General features: G+C 38.9%; 1 protein-coding gene across 1 annotated transcript in view; it reads left to right on the top strand.

The window, feature by feature from the left end:
- ZWINT (ZW10 interacting kinetochore protein) overlaps nucleotides 1-18,340 on the top strand; it is a 64,074-nt gene that overhangs the window by 24,350 nt on the left and 21,384 nt on the right. The window contains exons 5-6 of the mRNA XM_053696065.1: nucleotides 17,092-17,124; nucleotides 17,205-17,350. Of these exons, the coding sequence (XP_053552040.1) occupies nucleotides 17,092-17,124; nucleotides 17,205-17,350 (179 nt within the window). The remainder of the gene's footprint in view (nucleotides 1-17,091; nucleotides 17,125-17,204; nucleotides 17,351-18,340) is intronic.

Here is an 18,340-nt window from a genome sequence, read left to right as displayed (position 1 = left end):
TACTTCTATTTTAATTTTTAAATTTTTTTTGGATTTTATGTAGAATATTCTTTCTGTCCAACTGTTTAACGGTATTGTATGCCTTATCTATCAATTTCGGATATTTTTTTTCTCAATAAATTTAGATTTTAAAATTATAGCTTCTTGGTCAAAATCTTCAATTTTTTAGCAGTTCCTACGCACTCACTTAAACTGCAGAAACTGAATAGTCCTAATCCATGATTGATAGTGACCACTATCAGCCCTCAGATATCCATTGCTAGCTGTTTGTTTTCTGTATAATCTGATATAGATATTGTCATTTTCAGGGAAAAGAACTAGATCTAAAAATTATATTTCCTTATCTGATGACTTAAAAGTAAATTTAAGGTTCATCTCATTTAGATTAATATAATTGACAAAATTGGTTAATCATCACCTTTCCAAATCATGTCAATATCATCTATGTATCTACCCCACTAGACAATGTTGTTGATAAAAGGATTGTTGTTGTAGATACATAGGCCTCTATTTAACAAGGTCTGGCGGACTTGATCCGACAGTGCGGATCAGGTCCGCCAGACCTCGCTGAATACGGAGAGCAATACGCTCTCTGTATTCAGCATTGCACCAGCAGCTCACAAGAGCTGCTGGTGCAACACCGCCCCCTGAAGACTCACGGCCAATGGGCCGCCAGCAGGGGGTGTCAATCAACCCGATCGTACTCGATGGGGTTGATTTCCAGCAATGTCTGTCCGGCTTCTCAGAGCAGGCGGACAGGTTATGGAGCAGCGGTCTTTGTGACCGCTGCTTCATAACTGCTGCTTCTGGCGAGTCTGAAGACTCGCCAGAAACACGGGGCATCAAGCTCCTTTCGGAGCTTGATAGATAGGCCCCATAGATCCTCCCAATGTCCCATATAGTGGTTGGCATAACTGGGTGCAATATTGGTCCACATCGCCGTATCTCCTATATGCAAATAAAATTTGTCTTTGAACGTAAAATAATTATTCTCCAGTACAAATTTAACTCCCTCCACTATAAACATTTGATGTTGTGTGGATAAATTATTTTTTTCTAAAACATATTTAATGGTTTTAAGCCCTAAATTTTATGGTATCAATTTACCACGCAATCTAGGGGTTAAAACAATTAAAAACGTTTTAGAAAAAAATGGCATAAAGATTATAAAAGGGTCAACCTAGATGTATCAGCATTATATACCAATGTATATAATGCTGATTATATGTTGACCCTTTTATAATCTTTATGCCATTTTTGTTTCTCAAGTATTTCAATTGTATGTGGTGAATCTCTAAGATAAGATTTTAGAGATAGCACTAGCAGTTTAATAAAATAGTCCACGTACTCAGATAAGCAAGATGTTAATGAGTTGATTCCCGACACAATAGGGCGACCAGGGGGGGTTTATGTTTTTATGCATTTTGGGAAGGTGATAAAAGGTGACCATAATAGGGAATTAGTTGTTTAAATATTTAAATTAATTCAGAATCCCTTGGTGCTTCCCCTGTGTCAGTGAGGGGAGGGATAAGTATCCTTTTAGAAAATATTGTGTAGGATTTCCTTGATGTTCTATATATGTGTCTGGATCATCTAACAAATTTAGGGCCTCCCTTTCATAATCCTCGCTATTCTGAACTACAATACCTCCCGTATTAGGTTATCATTATCCTGTATTGAATTTAGTACCTCATTTCCCACTTCTTCAAATGATCTGCTTTAATGTTGTAGTTATTACATAGATCAATCAGGTCTTTCGGCACTAAATTACAGAATGTGGGTATAAAGTGACCCTTACAGTGACTGGGAAAAAAGTTGAATTTGATCTAAGATCTGAATTATGTTTCTTAGTAATTGATCATAGTTTTGATTTTCCAATTCTAATTCTTCCAAAGCAATCAGTGCCTCCAGATCCTTATCCGGGAGGCTTTCCAAATTCTTTATTGACTCGTCTTTAATTTTTTCAAAATATCTTTAAGTTTAATTTTCTGATAAGTTTTTGTAAAAGATTAAAGGGATTAGGTCATTTTTAACTAGAGCAAAATGTATTCCCTTTTTTTAAAAAACATTAAAGGGACATAATACTCATATGCTAAATCACTTGAAACTGATGCAGTATAACTGTAAAAAGCTGACAGGAAAATGTAAAAAATGTAAAAAAGGAAGATATTTTACCTCACAAGAGCCAATCAGTATCAGCAGTGCTGAGGTCATGAACTCTTTTTCTGTGATCTTATGAGATTTGACTTAATTCTCATATGATTTCATAGTAAACTTCCTTAAACTAAATAGGGAAATAAGATGAGTGCGCAAAGCTTGCTCCTTTGTCTGTCCCGGGCAGTCATACCGATTTGCTGCTTAGAAGTCCTTAACAATGGGATGTGGCTACTGAGGAATTTTTGAGGTAAAATATATTTCTTTTTTACATAGAGATGTTCAGGTGACTTTTTCTAGTCCGCTTTTTACAGCTATGCTGCAACACTTTCAACATTTGGGTATCATGGCCCTTTAAGTTCTCTATCAGACATTTTTGGGAAGATAAATTAAATATTTTAATATGATTAATTAGTTGTATTTTCTTTTTCTCTTGTAAGGTGTATCCAGTCCACGGATCATCCATTACTTGTGGGATATTCTCATTCCCAACAGGAAGTTGCAAGAGGACACCCACAGCAGAGCTGTCTATATAGCTCCTACCCTCACTGCCATACCCAGTCATTCTCTTGCAACTCTCAACAAGCATGGAGGTAGTAAGAGATAAGTGGTGAAATGTAGCTGTTATTTTGCTTCAATCAAGAGTTTATTATTTTTAAATAGTACCGGAGTTGTGCTATTTTTTTCCAGGCAGGAAAAAAGAAGAATCTGCCTGGGATTTCTATGATCTTAGCAGGTTGTAACTAAGATCCATTGCTGTTCTCACACATGACTGAAGAGAGAGATAACTTCAGCGGGGGAATGGCGTGCAGGTTATCCTGCTATGAGGTATGTGCAGTTAATATTTTTCTAGAAGATGTGAAGGCTAGAAAATGCTGCTGATACCAAATTTATGTAAGGTAAGCCTGAATACAGTGAATTAATAGCGACTGGTATCATGCTTACTTTCTGAGGTAATACAATATAAAACGTTTGCTGGCATGTTTAAACGTTTTTATATATACTTTGGTGATAAAACTTTATTGGGGCCTAGTTTTTTTCCATATGGCTGGCTTAAATTTGCCTAGAAACAGTTTCCTGTTGTGTTACTATGAGTGGGAGGGGCCTAGTTTAGTGCTTTTTTGTGCATTAACTATTACAGACTGAGACATCCAGGAGTTCCCTGAATGCTACAGGACATCTCTAAAGGGCTCTTAGGCTTCCAAAATCGTTTGTTGGGGAAGGTAGGCCCACAGCAAGGCTGTGGCAGTTTGGTGTGAATGTCTATAAAAAATTTTTGATCCGGTTTTTGAACTAAGGGGTTAATCATCCATTTGCAAGTGGGTGCAATGCTCTGTTAGATTATTATACACACTGTAAAAATTTCGTTTGATTTACTGCCTTTTTTCACTGTTTTTCAAATTCGGACAAAATTTGTTTCTCTTAAAGGCACAGTACCGTTTTTTATATTTGCTTGTTAACTTGGTTTAAAGTGTTTTCCAAGCTTGCTAGTCTCATTGCTAGTCTGTATAAACATGTCTGACATAGAGGAAACTCCTTGTTCATTTATGTTTAAAAGCCATGGTGGAACCCCCTCTTAGAATGTGTACCAAATGTACTGATTTCACTTTAAGCAATAAAGATCATATTCTGTCTTTAAAAAATTTATCACCAGGGGAATCTGACGAGGGGGAAGTTATGCCGACTAACTCTCCCCACGTGTCAGATCCTTTGACTCCCGCTCAAGGGACTCCCGCTCAAATGGCGCCAAGTACATCCAGGGCGCCCATAGCATTTACTTTACAAGACATGGCGGCAGTCATGGATAATACACTGTCAGCGGTATTAGCCAGACTACCTGTATTTAGAGGAAAGCGAGATAGCTCTGGAGTTAGACGAAATACAGAGCATACTGACGCTTTAAGAACTGTCTGATACTGCCTCACAATATGCAGAAGCTGAAGAAGGAGAGCTTCTTTCTGTGGGTGATATTTCTGACTCAGGGAAGATGATGCAACCTGATTCTGATATTTCTACATTTAAATTTAAGCTTGAACACCTCCGCGTGTTACTCAGGGAGGTTTTAGCTGCTCTGAATGACTGTGATACAATTGCAGTGCCAGATAAATTGTGTAGACTGGATAAATACTAGGCAGTGCCGGTGTGTACTGATGTTTTTCCAATACCTAAAAGGTTTACAGAAATTATTACTAAGGAATGGGATAGACCAGGTGTGCCGTTCTCTCCCCCTCCTGTTTTTAGAAAAATGTTTCCAATAGACGCCACCACACGGGACTTATGGCAGACAGTTCCTAAGGTGGAGGGAGCAGTTTCTACTCTAGCAAAGCGTACTACTATCCCTGTCGAGGACAGTTGTGCTTTCTTAGATCCAATGGATAAAAAGTTAGAGGGTTACCTTAAGAAAATATTTATTCAACAAGGTTTTATCCTACAGCCCCTTGCATGCATTGCGCCTGTTACTGCTGCTGCGGCGTTCTGGTTTGAGTCTCTGGAAGAGGCTTTACAGGTAGCGACTCCATTGGATGAAATACTTGACAAGCTTAGAGCACTTAAGCTAGCCAATTCTTTTGTTTCTGATGTCATTGTTCATTTGACTAAACTAACGGCTAAGAATTCTGGTTTTGCTATCCAGGCGCGCAGAGCGCTATGGCTTAAATCATGGTCAGCTGACGTTACTTCAAAATCGAAGCTGCTTAACATTCCCTTCAAGGGGCAGACCCTATTCGGGCCTGGTTTGAAGGAGATTATTGCTGATATCACTGGAGGAAAAGGTCATGCCCTTCCTCAGGATAGGTCCAAACCAAGGGCCAAACAGTCTAATTTTCGTGCCTTTCGAAACTTCAAGGCAAGTGCGGCATCAACTTCCTCTAATGCAAAACAAGAGGGAACTTTTGCTCAGTCCAAGACGGTCTGGAGACCTAACCAGACCTGGAACAAGGGTAAGCAGGCCGAAAAGCCTGCTGCTGCCTCTAAGACAGCATGAAGGAACGGCCCCCTATCCGGTAACAGATCTAGTAGGGGGCAGACTTTTGCTCTTCGCCCAGGCGTGGGCAAGAGATGTCCAGGATCCCTGGGCGTTGGAAATTATATCCCAGGGATATCTTCTGGACTTCAAGGCTTCCCCCCCAAAAGGGAGATTTCACCTTTCACAATTATCTTCAAACCAGATAAAGAGAGAGGCATTCTTACACTGTGTACAAGACCTCCTAGTTATGGGAGTGATCCATCCAGTCCCAAAGGAGGAACAGGGACAGGGATTTTACTCAAATCTGTTTGTGGTTCCCAAAAAAGAGGGAACCTTCAGACCAATTTTGGATCTAAAGATCTTAAACAAATTCCTCAGAGTTCCATCATTCAAGATGGAGACTATTCGTACCATCCTACCTATGATCCAGGAGGGTCAATACATGACTACAGTGGATTTAAAGGATGCTTATCTGCACATTCCAATACACAAAGATCATCATCGGTTTCTCAGGTTTGCCTTCCTAGACAGGCACTACCAGTTTGTAGCTCTTCCCTTTGGGTTAGCTACAGCCCCAAGAATTTTTACGAAGGTTCTGGGGTCGCTTCTGGCGGTCCTAAGGCCACGGGGCATAGCAGTGGCCCCTTATTTAGACAACATCCTGATTCAGGCGTCAAACTTCCAAATTGCCAAGTCTCATACGGACATAGTGTTGGCATTTCTGAGGTCGCATGGGTGGAAGGTGAACGAGGAAAAGAGTTCTCTATCCCACCTCACAAGAGTTTCCTTCCTAGGGACTCTGATAGATTCTGTAGGAATGAAAATTTACCTGACTGAGTCCAGGTTATCAAAACTTCTAAATTCCTGCCGTGTTCTTTATTCCATTCCTAGCCCTTCGGTGGCTCAGTGCATGGAAGTAATCGGCTTAATGGTAGCGGCAATGGACATAGTGCCGTTTGCACGCCTACATCTCAGACCGCTGCAACTATGCATGCTCAGTCAGTGGAATGGGGATTACACAGATTTGTCCCCTTTACTGAATCTGGACCAAGAGACCAGGGATTCTCTTCTCTGGTGGCTATCTCGGGTCCATCTGTCCAAAGGTATGACCTTTCGCAGGCCAGATTGGACAATTGTAACGACAGATGCCAGCCTTCTAGGTGGGGGTGCATTCTGGAACTCCCTGACGGCTCAGGGATCGTGGACTCAGGAGGAGTCACTCCTTCCAATAAACATTCTGGAACTAAGAGCGATATTCAATGCTCTTCAGGCTTGGCCTCATCTAGCGACAATGAGGTTCATCAGATTTCAGTCGGACAACATCACGACTATGGCTTACATCAACCATCAAGGGGGAACAAGGAGTTCCCTAGCGATGTTAGAAGTCTCAAAGATAATTCGCTGGGCAGAGATTCACTCTTGCCACCTATCAGCTATCCATATCCCAGGGGTAGAGAACTGGGAGGCGGATTTTCTAAGTCGACAGACTTTTCATCCGGGGGAGTGGGAACTCCTTCCGAAGGTGTTTGCACAATTGGTTCTTCGTTGGGGCGAACCAGAACTGGATCTCATGGCGTCTCGCCAGAACGCCAAGCTTCCTTGTTACGGATCCAGGTCCAGGGACCCCAAGGCAACGCTGATAGATGCTCTAGCAGCGCCTTGGTCCTTCAACCTGGCTTATGTGTTTCCACCGTTTCCTCTGCTCCCTCGTCTGATTGCCAAAATCAAGCAGGAGAGAGCATCAGTGATCTTGATAGCGCCTGCGTGGCCACGCAGTACTTGGTATGCAGATCTGGTGGACATGTTATCCTTTCCACCATGGACTCTGCCGCTGAGACAGGACCTTCTACTTCAAGGTCCTTTCAACCATCCAAATCTAATTTCTCTGAGGCTGACTGCCTGGAGATTGAACGCTTGATTTTATCAAAGCGTGGTTTCTCCGAGTCAGTCATTGATACCTTAATTCAGGCACGGAAGCCTGTCACCCGGAAAATCTATCATAAAATATGGCGTAAATATCTTTATTGGTGTGAATCTAAGGGCTACTCTCCAAGAAGGATTGGAGAAAGGATTGTCAGCTAGTTCCTTAAAGGGACAGATTTCTGCGCTATCTATTCTTTTGCACAAGCGTCTGGCGGATGTTCCAGACGTTCAGGCATTTTGTCAGGCTTTAGTTAGAATCAAGCCTGTGTTTAAACCTGTTGCTCCACCTTGGAGCTTAAATTTGGTTCTTAAAGTTCTTCAGGGGGTTCCGTTTGAACCTCTTCATTCCATAGATATCAAACTTTTATCTTGGAAAGTTCTTTTTTTTGGTTTCCTCGGCTCGTAGAGTTTCCGAGTTATCTGCCTTACAATGTGATTCTCCTTATCTGATCTTCCATGCAGATAAGGTAGTTCTGCGTACCAAACCTGGGTTTTTACCTAAGGTGGTATCTAATAAGAATATCAATCAAGAGATTGTTGTTCCGTCTTTGTGTCCTAATCCTTCTTCAAAGAAGGAGCGTCTATTACACAATCTGGACCTGGTTCGTGCTTTAAAGTTTTACTTACAAGCTACTAAAGATTTTCGTCAAACATCTGCTTTGTTTGTTGTCTACTCTGGACAGAGGAGAGGTCAAAAGGCTTCGGCAACCTCTCTTTCTTTTTGGCTAAGAAGCATAATCCGCTTAGCCTATGAGACTGCTGGCCAGCAGCCTCCAGAAAGGATTACAGCTCATTCTACTAGAGCTGTGGCTTCCACATGGGCCTTTAAAAATGAGGCTTCTGTTGAACAGATTTGCAAGGCGGCGACTTGGTCTTCGCTTCATACTTTTTCAAAATTCTACAAATTTGATACTTTTGCTTCTTCGGAGGCTATTTTTGGGAGAAAGGTTTTACAGGCAGTGGTACCTTCCGTTTAAGTACCTGCCTTGTCCCTCCCTTCATCCGTGTACTTTAGCTTTGGTATTGGTATCCCACAAGTAATGGATGATCTGTGGACTGGATACACCTTACAAGAGAAAACATAATTTATGCTTACCTGATAAATTTATTTCTCTTGTGGTGTATCTTGTCCACGGCCCGCCCTGTCATTTTAAGGCAGGTATTTTTTAATTTTAAACTACAGTCACCACTGCACCCTGTGGTTTCTCCTTTCTCTGCTTGTTTTCGGTCGAATGACTGGATATGGCAGTGAGGGGAGGAGCTATATAGACAGCTCTGCTGTGGGTGTCCTCTTGCAACTTCCTGTTGGGAATGAGAATATCCCACAAGTAATGGATGATCCGTGGACTGGATAAACCACAAGAGAAATACATTCATCAGGTAAGCATAAATTATGTTTTTCTTTTGTATTCTGCCTTTTGACCAATTTTCCTCCTCCAACTTTTTTATTGGACTAACTATACATATATATATATATATACTTTTGGACTAACTATATATATATATATATATATATATATATATATATATATATATATATATATACTTTTTTTATTGGACTAACTATACATACATATATATATATATATATATATATATATATATATATATATATATATACTTTTTTATTGGACTAACTATACATATATATATATATATATATATATATATATATATATATATATATACTTTTTTATTGGACTAACTATACATATATATATATATATATATATATATATACTTTTGGACTAACTATATATATATATATATATATATATATATATATATATATATATATATATACTTTTTTTTATTGGACTAACTATACATTTATAAGTTGACAAGCTTTCGGAAGAATAACTTCCTTTCTCAAGTCTGAAAGTATTGCTTCAGACTTGACAAAAGGAAGTTATTCTTCCGAAAGCTTGTCAACTTATAAATGTATAGTTAGTCCAATAAAAAGATATCATTGGGAGGGTCTAACTAGGGCATTGCTGAAATTTGTGGGAATTGTCTGCACAGCAGTTAAGACTACTATTGTGAGATATTGGAAAACAGCAGTACCGCATTTTAGTCTGATTCTAAATAAAATTAAATATTACTACCAAATGGCAGATATTTCTTCAACTTTGCTCAATTCTAAAACAGATTTTATGCAGGTTTGGGAGGACTGGATAATATGGCAAGACAAATAAAGGATGCAAAATAGACAAAGCTTACAAACGGATGGTGACAATAATGGGAGGTTATGTGCGAGCGGAGAATCTGTACACAAGTGACTTACTCATTAGCTACATACTGACCTTGACCAGTAATCTTTTTTTTTAATCTGACCTTTTTCCCTATCTTTTCTCTCTTCCTTCTTTATCTCTTTTTCTATTTCGTATATACACAAAAAAATTCTTGGATGCCAATTGAAGTTTCTCCAAAACTTCTTAGTTTCACTGTTATACTATTGCATGGTCATGCGTACGGAGGGGAAGGGATCAGTCCTTCTAAATTATATAATACTGTTATTGTATCTACTGTATACAGTGAGGATTTGTTTAGTTTTTCTATATCTAATATGATTCTATGCAAAATATGTAAAAACTTTTTTTTTTCTTTGTAAACAAAGACATGGAAAACTTAAATAAAAATATTTAAACAAAAAAAAGTATCATTGCCTAATGCAATACTCTTGTTATTTTTATATCTAAATCTCTTGACTAACATGGCTACTCCAATCAACGTATTTGTGTGTGTGTGTGTGTGTGTGTGTGTATGTGTATATATATATATATATATATATATATATATATGTATATATATGTATGTATGTATATATACACACATATATATGTGTGTGTATGTGTATATATATATATATATATATATATATATGTTATATATATCTCACACACACACACAAATACTCTGTCCAGCAATGGTGTTCTCTGCAATCTGGACACAGAAAATGTTATGTTTTATTCAGTTTTTAAACATTTTTCAAATAGCCTCTGTTAGGTAAAACAATGAGGAAAAATCACTACAATGTCGCTTTTCGTTCTTTTGAAATTCTATAGGCTAAATATGAGAATAGATTGCTGAACATGAAGCCATTCTAATAATGGACATAATACTCATATGCTAAATCACTTGAAACTGATGCAGTATAACTATAAAAGGCTGACAGGAAAATATCACCTGAGCATCTCTATGTAAAAAAGGAAAATATTTTACCTCACAATTTCCTCAGCTCAGCAGAGTAAGTTCTGTGTAAAAAGTTATACTCAGCTGCAGCCCAGCTGCAGGTAAGAAAAGAAAAAATGAAGAAATGAACTGCAGCCAATCAGCATCAACAGTGCTGAGGTCATGAACTCTTTTACTGTGATCTCATGAGATTTGACTTAACTCTCATGAGATTTCATTGTAAACTTCCTTACACTGAATAGGGAAATAATGAGTGTGCACGAAAGCTCGCTCCTTCCGCTGTCCCGGGACAGACATACTGATTTGCTGCTTAGAAGTCCTTTACAATGGGATGTGGCTACTGAGAAATTTTTGAGGTAAAATCTTTCTTTTTTTACATTTTTTTCCGGTGATATTTCTTTCATGTAATTAGCAAGAGTCCATGAGCTAGTGACGTATGGGATATACATTCCTACCAGGAGGGGCAAAGTTTCCCAAACCTCAAAATGCCTATAAATACACCCCTCACCACACCCACAATTCAGTTTTACAAACTTTGCCTCCGATGGAGGTGGTGAAGTAAGTTTGTGCTAGATTCTACGTTGATATGCGCTCCGCAGCAAGTTGGAGCCCGGTTTTCCTCTCAGCGTGCAGTGAATGTCAGAGGGATGTGAGGAGAGTATTGCCTATTTGAATTCAATGATCTCCTTCTACGGGGTCTATTTCATAGGTTCTCTGTTATCGGTCGTAGAGATTCATCTCTTACCTCCCTTTTCAGATCGACGATATACTCTTATATATACCATTACCTCTGCTGATTCTCGTTTCAGTACTGGTTTGGCTTTCTACAAACATGTAGATGAGTGTCCTGGGGTAAGTAAATCTTATTTTCTGTGACACTCTAAGCTATGGTTGGGCACTTTGTTTATAAAGTTCTAAATATATGTATTCAAACATTTATTTGCCTTGACTCAGAATGTTCAACATTCCTTATTTTTCAGACAGTCAGTTTCATATTTGGGATAATGCATTTAATTTAATCATTTTTTCTTACCTTCAAAAATTTGACTATTTTCCCTGTGGGCTGTTAGGCTCGCGGGGGCTGAAAATGCTTCATTTTATTGCGTCATTCTTGGCACGGACTTTTTTGGCGCAAAAATTATTTTCCGTTTCCGGCGTCATACGTGTCGCCGGAAGTTGCGTCATTTTTTTGACGTTATTTTGCGCCAAAAATGTCGGCGTTCCGGATGTGGCGTCATTTTTGGCGCCAAAAAGCATTTAGGCGCCAAATAATGTGGGCGTCTTATTTGGCGCTAAAAAAATATGGGCGTCGCTTTTGTCTCCACATTATTTAAGTCTCATTTTTCATTGCTTCTGGTTGCTAGAAGCTTGTTCTTTGGCATTTTTTCCCATTCCTGAAACTGTCATTTAAGGAATTTGATCAATTTTGCTTTATATGTTGTTGTTTTTTCTCTTACATATTGCAAGATGTCTCACGTTGCATCTGAGTCAGAAGATACTACAGGAAAATCGCTGTCTAGTGCTGGATCTACCAAAGCTAAGTGTATCTGCTGTAAACTTTTGGTAGCTATTCCTCCAGCTGTTGTTTGTATTGATTGTCATGACAAACTTGTTAATGCAGATAATATTTCCTTTAGTAAAGTGCCATTGCTTGTTGCAGTTCCTTCAACATCTAAGGTGCAGAATGTTCCTGATGACATAAGAGATTTTGTTTCTGAATCCATAAAGAAGGCTATGTCTGTTATTTCTCCTTCTAGTAAACGTAAAAAATCTTTTAAAACTTCTCTCCCTACAGATGAATTTTTAAATGAACATCATCATTCTGATTCTGATGACTCTTCTGGTTCAGAGGATTCTGTCTCAGAGGTTGATGCTGATAAATCTTCATATTTAGTTAAAATGGAATTTATTCGTTCTTTACTTAAAGAAGTTCTAATTGCTTTAGAAATAGAGGATTCTGGTCCTCTTGATACTAATTCTAAACGTTTGGATAAGGTATTTAAATCTCCTGTGGTTATTCCAGAAGTTTTTCCTGTTCCTAATGCTATTTCTGCAGTAATTTCCAAAGAATGGGATAAATTGGGTAATTCATTTACTCCTTCTAAACGTTTTAAGCAATTATATCCTGTGTCGTCTGACAGATTAGAATTTTGGGACAAAATCCCTAAAGTTGATGGGGCTATTTCTACCCTTGCTAAACGTACTACTATTCCTACGTCAGATGGTACTTTGTTTAAGGATCCTTTAGATAGGAAAATTGAATCCTTTCTAAGAAAAGCTTATCTGTGTTCAGGTAATCTTCTTAGACCTGCTATATCTTTGGCTGATGTTGCTGCAGCTTCAACTTTTTGGTTGGAAACCTTAGCGCAACAAGTAACACATCATGATTCTCATGATATTATTATTCTTCTTCAGCATGCTAATAATTTTATCTGTGATGCCATCTTTGATATTATCAGGGTTGATGTCAGGTTTATGTCTCTAGCTATTTTAGCTAGAAGAGCTTTATGGCTTAAGACTTGGAATGCTGATATGGCTTCTAAATCAACTCTACTTTCCATTTCTTTCCAGGGTAACAAATTATTTGGTTCTCAGTTGGATTCTATTATTTCAACTGTTACTGGTGGGAAAGGAACTTTTTTACCACAGGATAAAAAATCTAAGGGTAAAAACAGAGCTAATAATCGTTTTCGTTCCTTTCGTTTCAACAAAGAACAAAAACCTGATCCTTCATCCTCAGGAGCAGTTTCAGTTTGGAAACCATCTCCAATCTGGAATAAATCCAAGCCAGCCAGAAAGGCAAAGCCTGCTTCTAAGTCCACATGAAGGTGCGGCCCTCATTCCAGCTCAGCTGGTAGGGGGCAGGTTACGTTTTTTCAAAGAAATTTGGATCAATTCTGTTCACAATCTTTGGATTCAGAACATTGTTTCAGAAGGGTACAGAATTGGTTTCAAGATGAGACCTCCTGCAAAGAGATTTTTTCTTTCCCGTGTCCCAGTAAATCCAGTAAAAGCTCAAGCATTTCTGAATTGTGTTTCAGATCTAGAGTTGACTGGAGTAATTATGCCAGTTCCAGTTCAGGAACAGGGGATGGGGTTTTATTCAAATCTCTTCATTGTACCAAAGAAGGAGAATTCCTTCAGACCAGTTCTGGATCTAAAAATATTGAATCGTTATGTAAGGATACCAACGTTCAAGATGGTAACTGTAAGGACTATCTTGCCTTTTGTTCAGCAAGGGAATTATATGTCCACAATAGATTTACAGGATGCATATCTGCATATTCCGATTCATCCGGATCATTATCGGTTCCTGAGATTCTCTTTTCTGGACAAGCATTACCAGTTTGTGGCTCTGCCGTTTGGCCTTGCTACAGCTCCAAGAATTTTTACAAAGGTTCTCGGTGCCCTTCTGTCTGTAATCAGAGAACAGGGTATTGTGGTATTTCCTTATTTGGACGATATCTTGGTACTTGCTCAGTCTTTACATTTAGCAGAATTTCATACGAATCGACTTGTGTTGTTTCTTCAAGATCATGGTTGGAGGATCAATTTACCAAAAAGTTCATTGATTCCTCAGACAAGGGTAACCTTTCTGGGTTTCCAAATAGATTCAGTGTCCATGACTCTGTCTTTAACAGACAAGAGGCGTCTAAAACTGATGGCAGCTTGTCGAAACCTTCAGTCACAATCATTCCCTTCGGTAGCCTTATGCATGGAAATTCTAGGTCTTATGACTGCTGCATCGGACGCGATCCCCTTTGCTCGTTTCACATGCGACCTCTTCAGCTTTGTATGCTGAATCAATGGTGCAAGGATTACACAAAGATATCTCAATTAATATCTTTAAAACCGATTGTTCGACACTCTCTAACGTGGTGGACAGATCACCATCGTTTAATTCAGGGGGCTTCTTTTGTGCTTCCGACCTGGACTGTAATTTCAACAGATGCAAGTCTCTCAGGTTGGGGAGCTGTGTGGGGGTCTCTGACGGCACAAGGAGTTTGGGAATCTCAGGAGGTGAGATTACCGATCAATATTTTGGAACTCCGTGCAATTTTCAGAGCTCTTCAGTTTTGGCCTCTTCTGAAGAGAGAATCGTTCATTTGTTTTCAGACAGACAATGTCACAACTGTGGCATACATCAATCATCAAGGAAGAACTCACAGTCCTCTGGCTATGAAAGAAGTATCTCGAATTTTGGTTTGGGCGGAATCCAGCTCCTGTCTAATCTCTGCGGTTCATATCCCAGGTGTAGACAATTGGGAAGCGGATTATCTCAGTCGCCAAACGTTGCATCCGGGCGAATGGTCTCTTCACCCAGAGGTATTTCTTCAGATCGTTCAAATGTGGGAACTTCCAGAAATAGATTTGATGGCGTCCCATCTAAACAAGAAACTTCCCAGGTATCTGTCCAGATCCCGGGATCCTCAGGCGGAGGCAGTGGATGCATTATCACTTCCTTGGAAGTATCATCCTGCCTATATCTTCCGCCTCTAGTTCTTCTTCCAAGAGTAATCTCCAAGATTCTGAAGGAATGCTCGTTTGTTCTGCTGGTAGCTCCGGCATGGCCTCACAGATTTTGGTATGCGGATCTTGTCCGGATGGCCTCTTGCCAACCGTGGACTCTTCCGTTAAGACCAGACCTTCTGTCACAAGGTCCTTTTTTCCATCAGGATCTGAAATCCTTAAATTTAAAGGTATGGAGATTGAACGCTTGATTCTTCGTCAAAGAGGTGTCTCTGACGCTGTGATTAATACTATGTTACAGGCTCGTAAATCTGTATCTAGAGAGATATATTATAGAGTCTGGAAGACTTATATTTCTTGGTGTATTTCTCATCATTTTTCTTGGCATTCTTTTAGAATTCCGAGAATTTTACAGTTTCTTCAGGATGGTTTAGATAAAGGTTTGTCCGCAAGTTCCTTGAAAGGACAAATCTCTGCTCTTTCTGTTCTTTTTCACAGAAAGATTGCTATTCTTCCTGATATTCATTGTTTTGTACAAGCTTTGGTTCGTATAAAACCTGTCATTAAGTCAATTTCTCCTCCTTGGAGTTTGAATTTGGTTCTGGGGGCTCTTCAAGCTCCTCCGTTTGAACCTATGCATTCATTGGACATTAAATTACTTTCTTGGAAAGTTTTGTTCCTTTTGGCCATCTCTTCTGCCAGAAGAGTTTCTGAATTATCTGCTCTTTCTTGTGAGTCTCCTTTTCTGATTTTTCATCAGGATAAGGCGGTGTTGCGAACTTCTTTTGAATTTTTTCCTAAAGTTGTGAATTCCAACAACATTAGTAGAGAAATTGTGGTTCCTTCATTATGTCCTAATCCTAAGAATTCTAAGGAGAAATCGTTGCATTCTTTGGATGTTTTTAGAGCTTTGAAATATTATGTTGAAGCTACTAAATCTTTCAGAAAGACTTCTAGTCTATTTGTTATCTTTTCCGGTTCTAGAAAAGGCCAGAAAGCTTCTGCCATTTCTTTGGCATCTTGGTTGAAATCTTTAATTCATCTTGCCTATGTTGAGTCGGGTAAAACTCCGCCTCAGAGAATTACAGCTCATTCTACTAGGTCAGTTTCTACTTCCTGGGCGTTTAGGAATGAAGCTTCGGTTGATCAGATTTGCAAAGCAGCAACTTGGTCCTCTTTGCATACTTTTACTAAATTCTACCATTTTGATGTATTTTCTTCTTCTGAAGCAGTCTTTGGTAGAAAAGTACTTCAGGCAGCGGTTTCAGTTTGAATCTTCTGCTTATGTTTTTCGTTAAACTTTATTTTGGGTGTGGATTATTTTCAGCAGGAATTGGCTGTCTTTATTTTATCCCTCCCTCTCTAGTGACTCTTGTGTGGAAAGATCCACATCTTGGGTAATCATTATCCCATACGTCACTAGCTCATGGACTCTTGCTAATTACATGAAAGAAAACATAATTTATGTAAGAACTTACCTGATAAATTCATTTCTTTCATATTAGCAAGAGTCCATGAGGCCCGCCCTTTTTTTGTGGTGGTTATGATTTTGTATAAAGCACAATTATTCCAATTCCTTATTTTATATGCTTTCGCACTTTTTTATCACCCCACTTCTTGGCTATTCGTTAAACTGAATTGTGGGTGTGGTGAGGGGTGTATTTATAGGCATTTTGAGGTTTGGGAAACTTTGCCCCTCCTGGTAGGAATGTATATCCCATACGTCACTAGCTCATGGACTCTTGCTAATATGAAAGAAATGAATTTATCAGGTAAGTTCTTACATAAATTATGTTTTTCTAGGCAGCTTTTTACAGCTATGCTGCATCACTCTCAAGTGTTTCAACATTTGGGTATTATGGCCCTTTAACTTGTTTGTTTGTTTGTTTGTTTTTTTCATTTAAATATTTTTTTATTAAGTTTTCGACAATAACCGTAACAAATCAAGAAAATTTCAACAACAAAATACAATAAAAACTAGATGGCATCACTATTTCCTGCCATTTAATGCTCCATATAAATAACCTAGGTATCTCTTAAATACAGAATAAATTTGAATCTTTTTAAAAATGGTATGCTCTGTCTGATTCACATAATCATTTTTTGGGTTTTATATCCCTTTAAGGAATAGACATACTGTTGAATCTCTACAAATTATAAGAAAATAAATAAATTAAACCTCCCCCAAAGCTTCTAACCATTTCTGCTATCAGTTACTTGACTCTGTGCACGTTCATGTGAACCTACATTTTACTGACATGAACCAACCAAGTCCACCTGGTATTGTCCCGTTTTACTTACCCATCAATAGTCAGACACTACATATTTCCACCTGACCTGACCACGTCCTTCTCTCTTTCTACTCACCTTTATTATCTCCATTTCAGAAAGCTGCTGCAGAGGTTCGGATAAAGAAACAGGTAATTCTCTCTACTCCTTTTATCATAATGACCTACAACTTTACTTCCTTTGCTTATTTTGTTTCTGATCATTTTCATAGGCAGAAGAAGAGCTAATTCGTCTACAGGGGGTGGTGGAGAGACAGCAGCAGGTAGTAGAGAAGTGCCGGGCTCATAGTCATCAGCTGGAGGAGGAGCTTAAGAGACTAGAGCACTCGGTGTCCAAATGGGTACAGACAGTTAGCCGGTGAGATGAGACCAAGCTTCTACTTCTCTATATACAAACACTCCCACCCTGCTGAACTACAAATGATTTTCCCACTGTACGCAGCTGCAGAAGATGCATCAGTTTACATAAAACTCATGCAGCTCTTTCCCTCACCCAGCTTTAAAGGGACAGCCTACTTGATTTATTTTTTTTATTTAAAAGCACCTTTACTAGCCATTCCCCAAATTTGCATAACCAACATTGTTATATTAATATACTTTATAACCTCTAAGTTTGCCTGTTTCTAAGCCCCAGCAGGCCTCCCCTTATCGCAGTGCTTTTTAAATCTCTCACAACAACCAGACAGTGCTAGTTCATGTGTGCCATGTAGATAACATTGTGCTCACTCCCATGTAGAATGATCATGGTTATGCAAGAATCAGCACTGATTGGCTAAAATGCAAGATTGTAAAAAGCACTAAGATAAAGGGCAATCAGCAGAGGCTTAGATACAGGTAATCGGAGGTAAAAAGTATATTAATATAACCGTGTTGGTTATGCAAAACTGGGGAATGGGTAATAAAGGGATTATCTATCTTTCTTCTTAAAGACATGATGAGTCCACAGATCATCTTCATTACTTATGGGATATTCACCTCCTGGTCAGCAGGAGGAGGCAAAGAGCACCACAGCACAGCTGTTAAATAGCTCCTCCCTTCCCTCCCACTCCAGTCATTCTCTTTGCCTACGTTAGTGATAGGAAGAGGTAAAGTGAGGTGTTAGATTATATTCTTCAATCAAGTGTTTATTATTTTTAAAGTAGTGCCAGAGAGTGCTACTTTGTTCTAGGGTGTAGCCTAGTCCATATCAGTCTCTACAGTAGAGCTTTTGGTGGCTTTAAAGCAATGGGAACTTGTGGGACATAATTCTCACTGCGCCTCCCATGTAATTGTTTGCTGCCCTTACCAAGAAAATCTGAGGGATATTTACTCAGGACTTTCCTGTTAAATTACAGGTCCATGTGAGGGA

The sequence above is a fragment of the Bombina bombina genome, chromosome 12 (assembly GCF_027579735.1).
Source record: "Bombina bombina isolate aBomBom1 chromosome 12, aBomBom1.pri, whole genome shotgun sequence".
Classification (NCBI taxonomy): domain Eukaryota; kingdom Metazoa; phylum Chordata; class Amphibia; order Anura; family Bombinatoridae; genus Bombina; species Bombina bombina.
The sequence above is the reverse complement of the archived record's forward strand: the minus strand, read 5'-3'. Positions and strand labels throughout refer to the sequence as shown.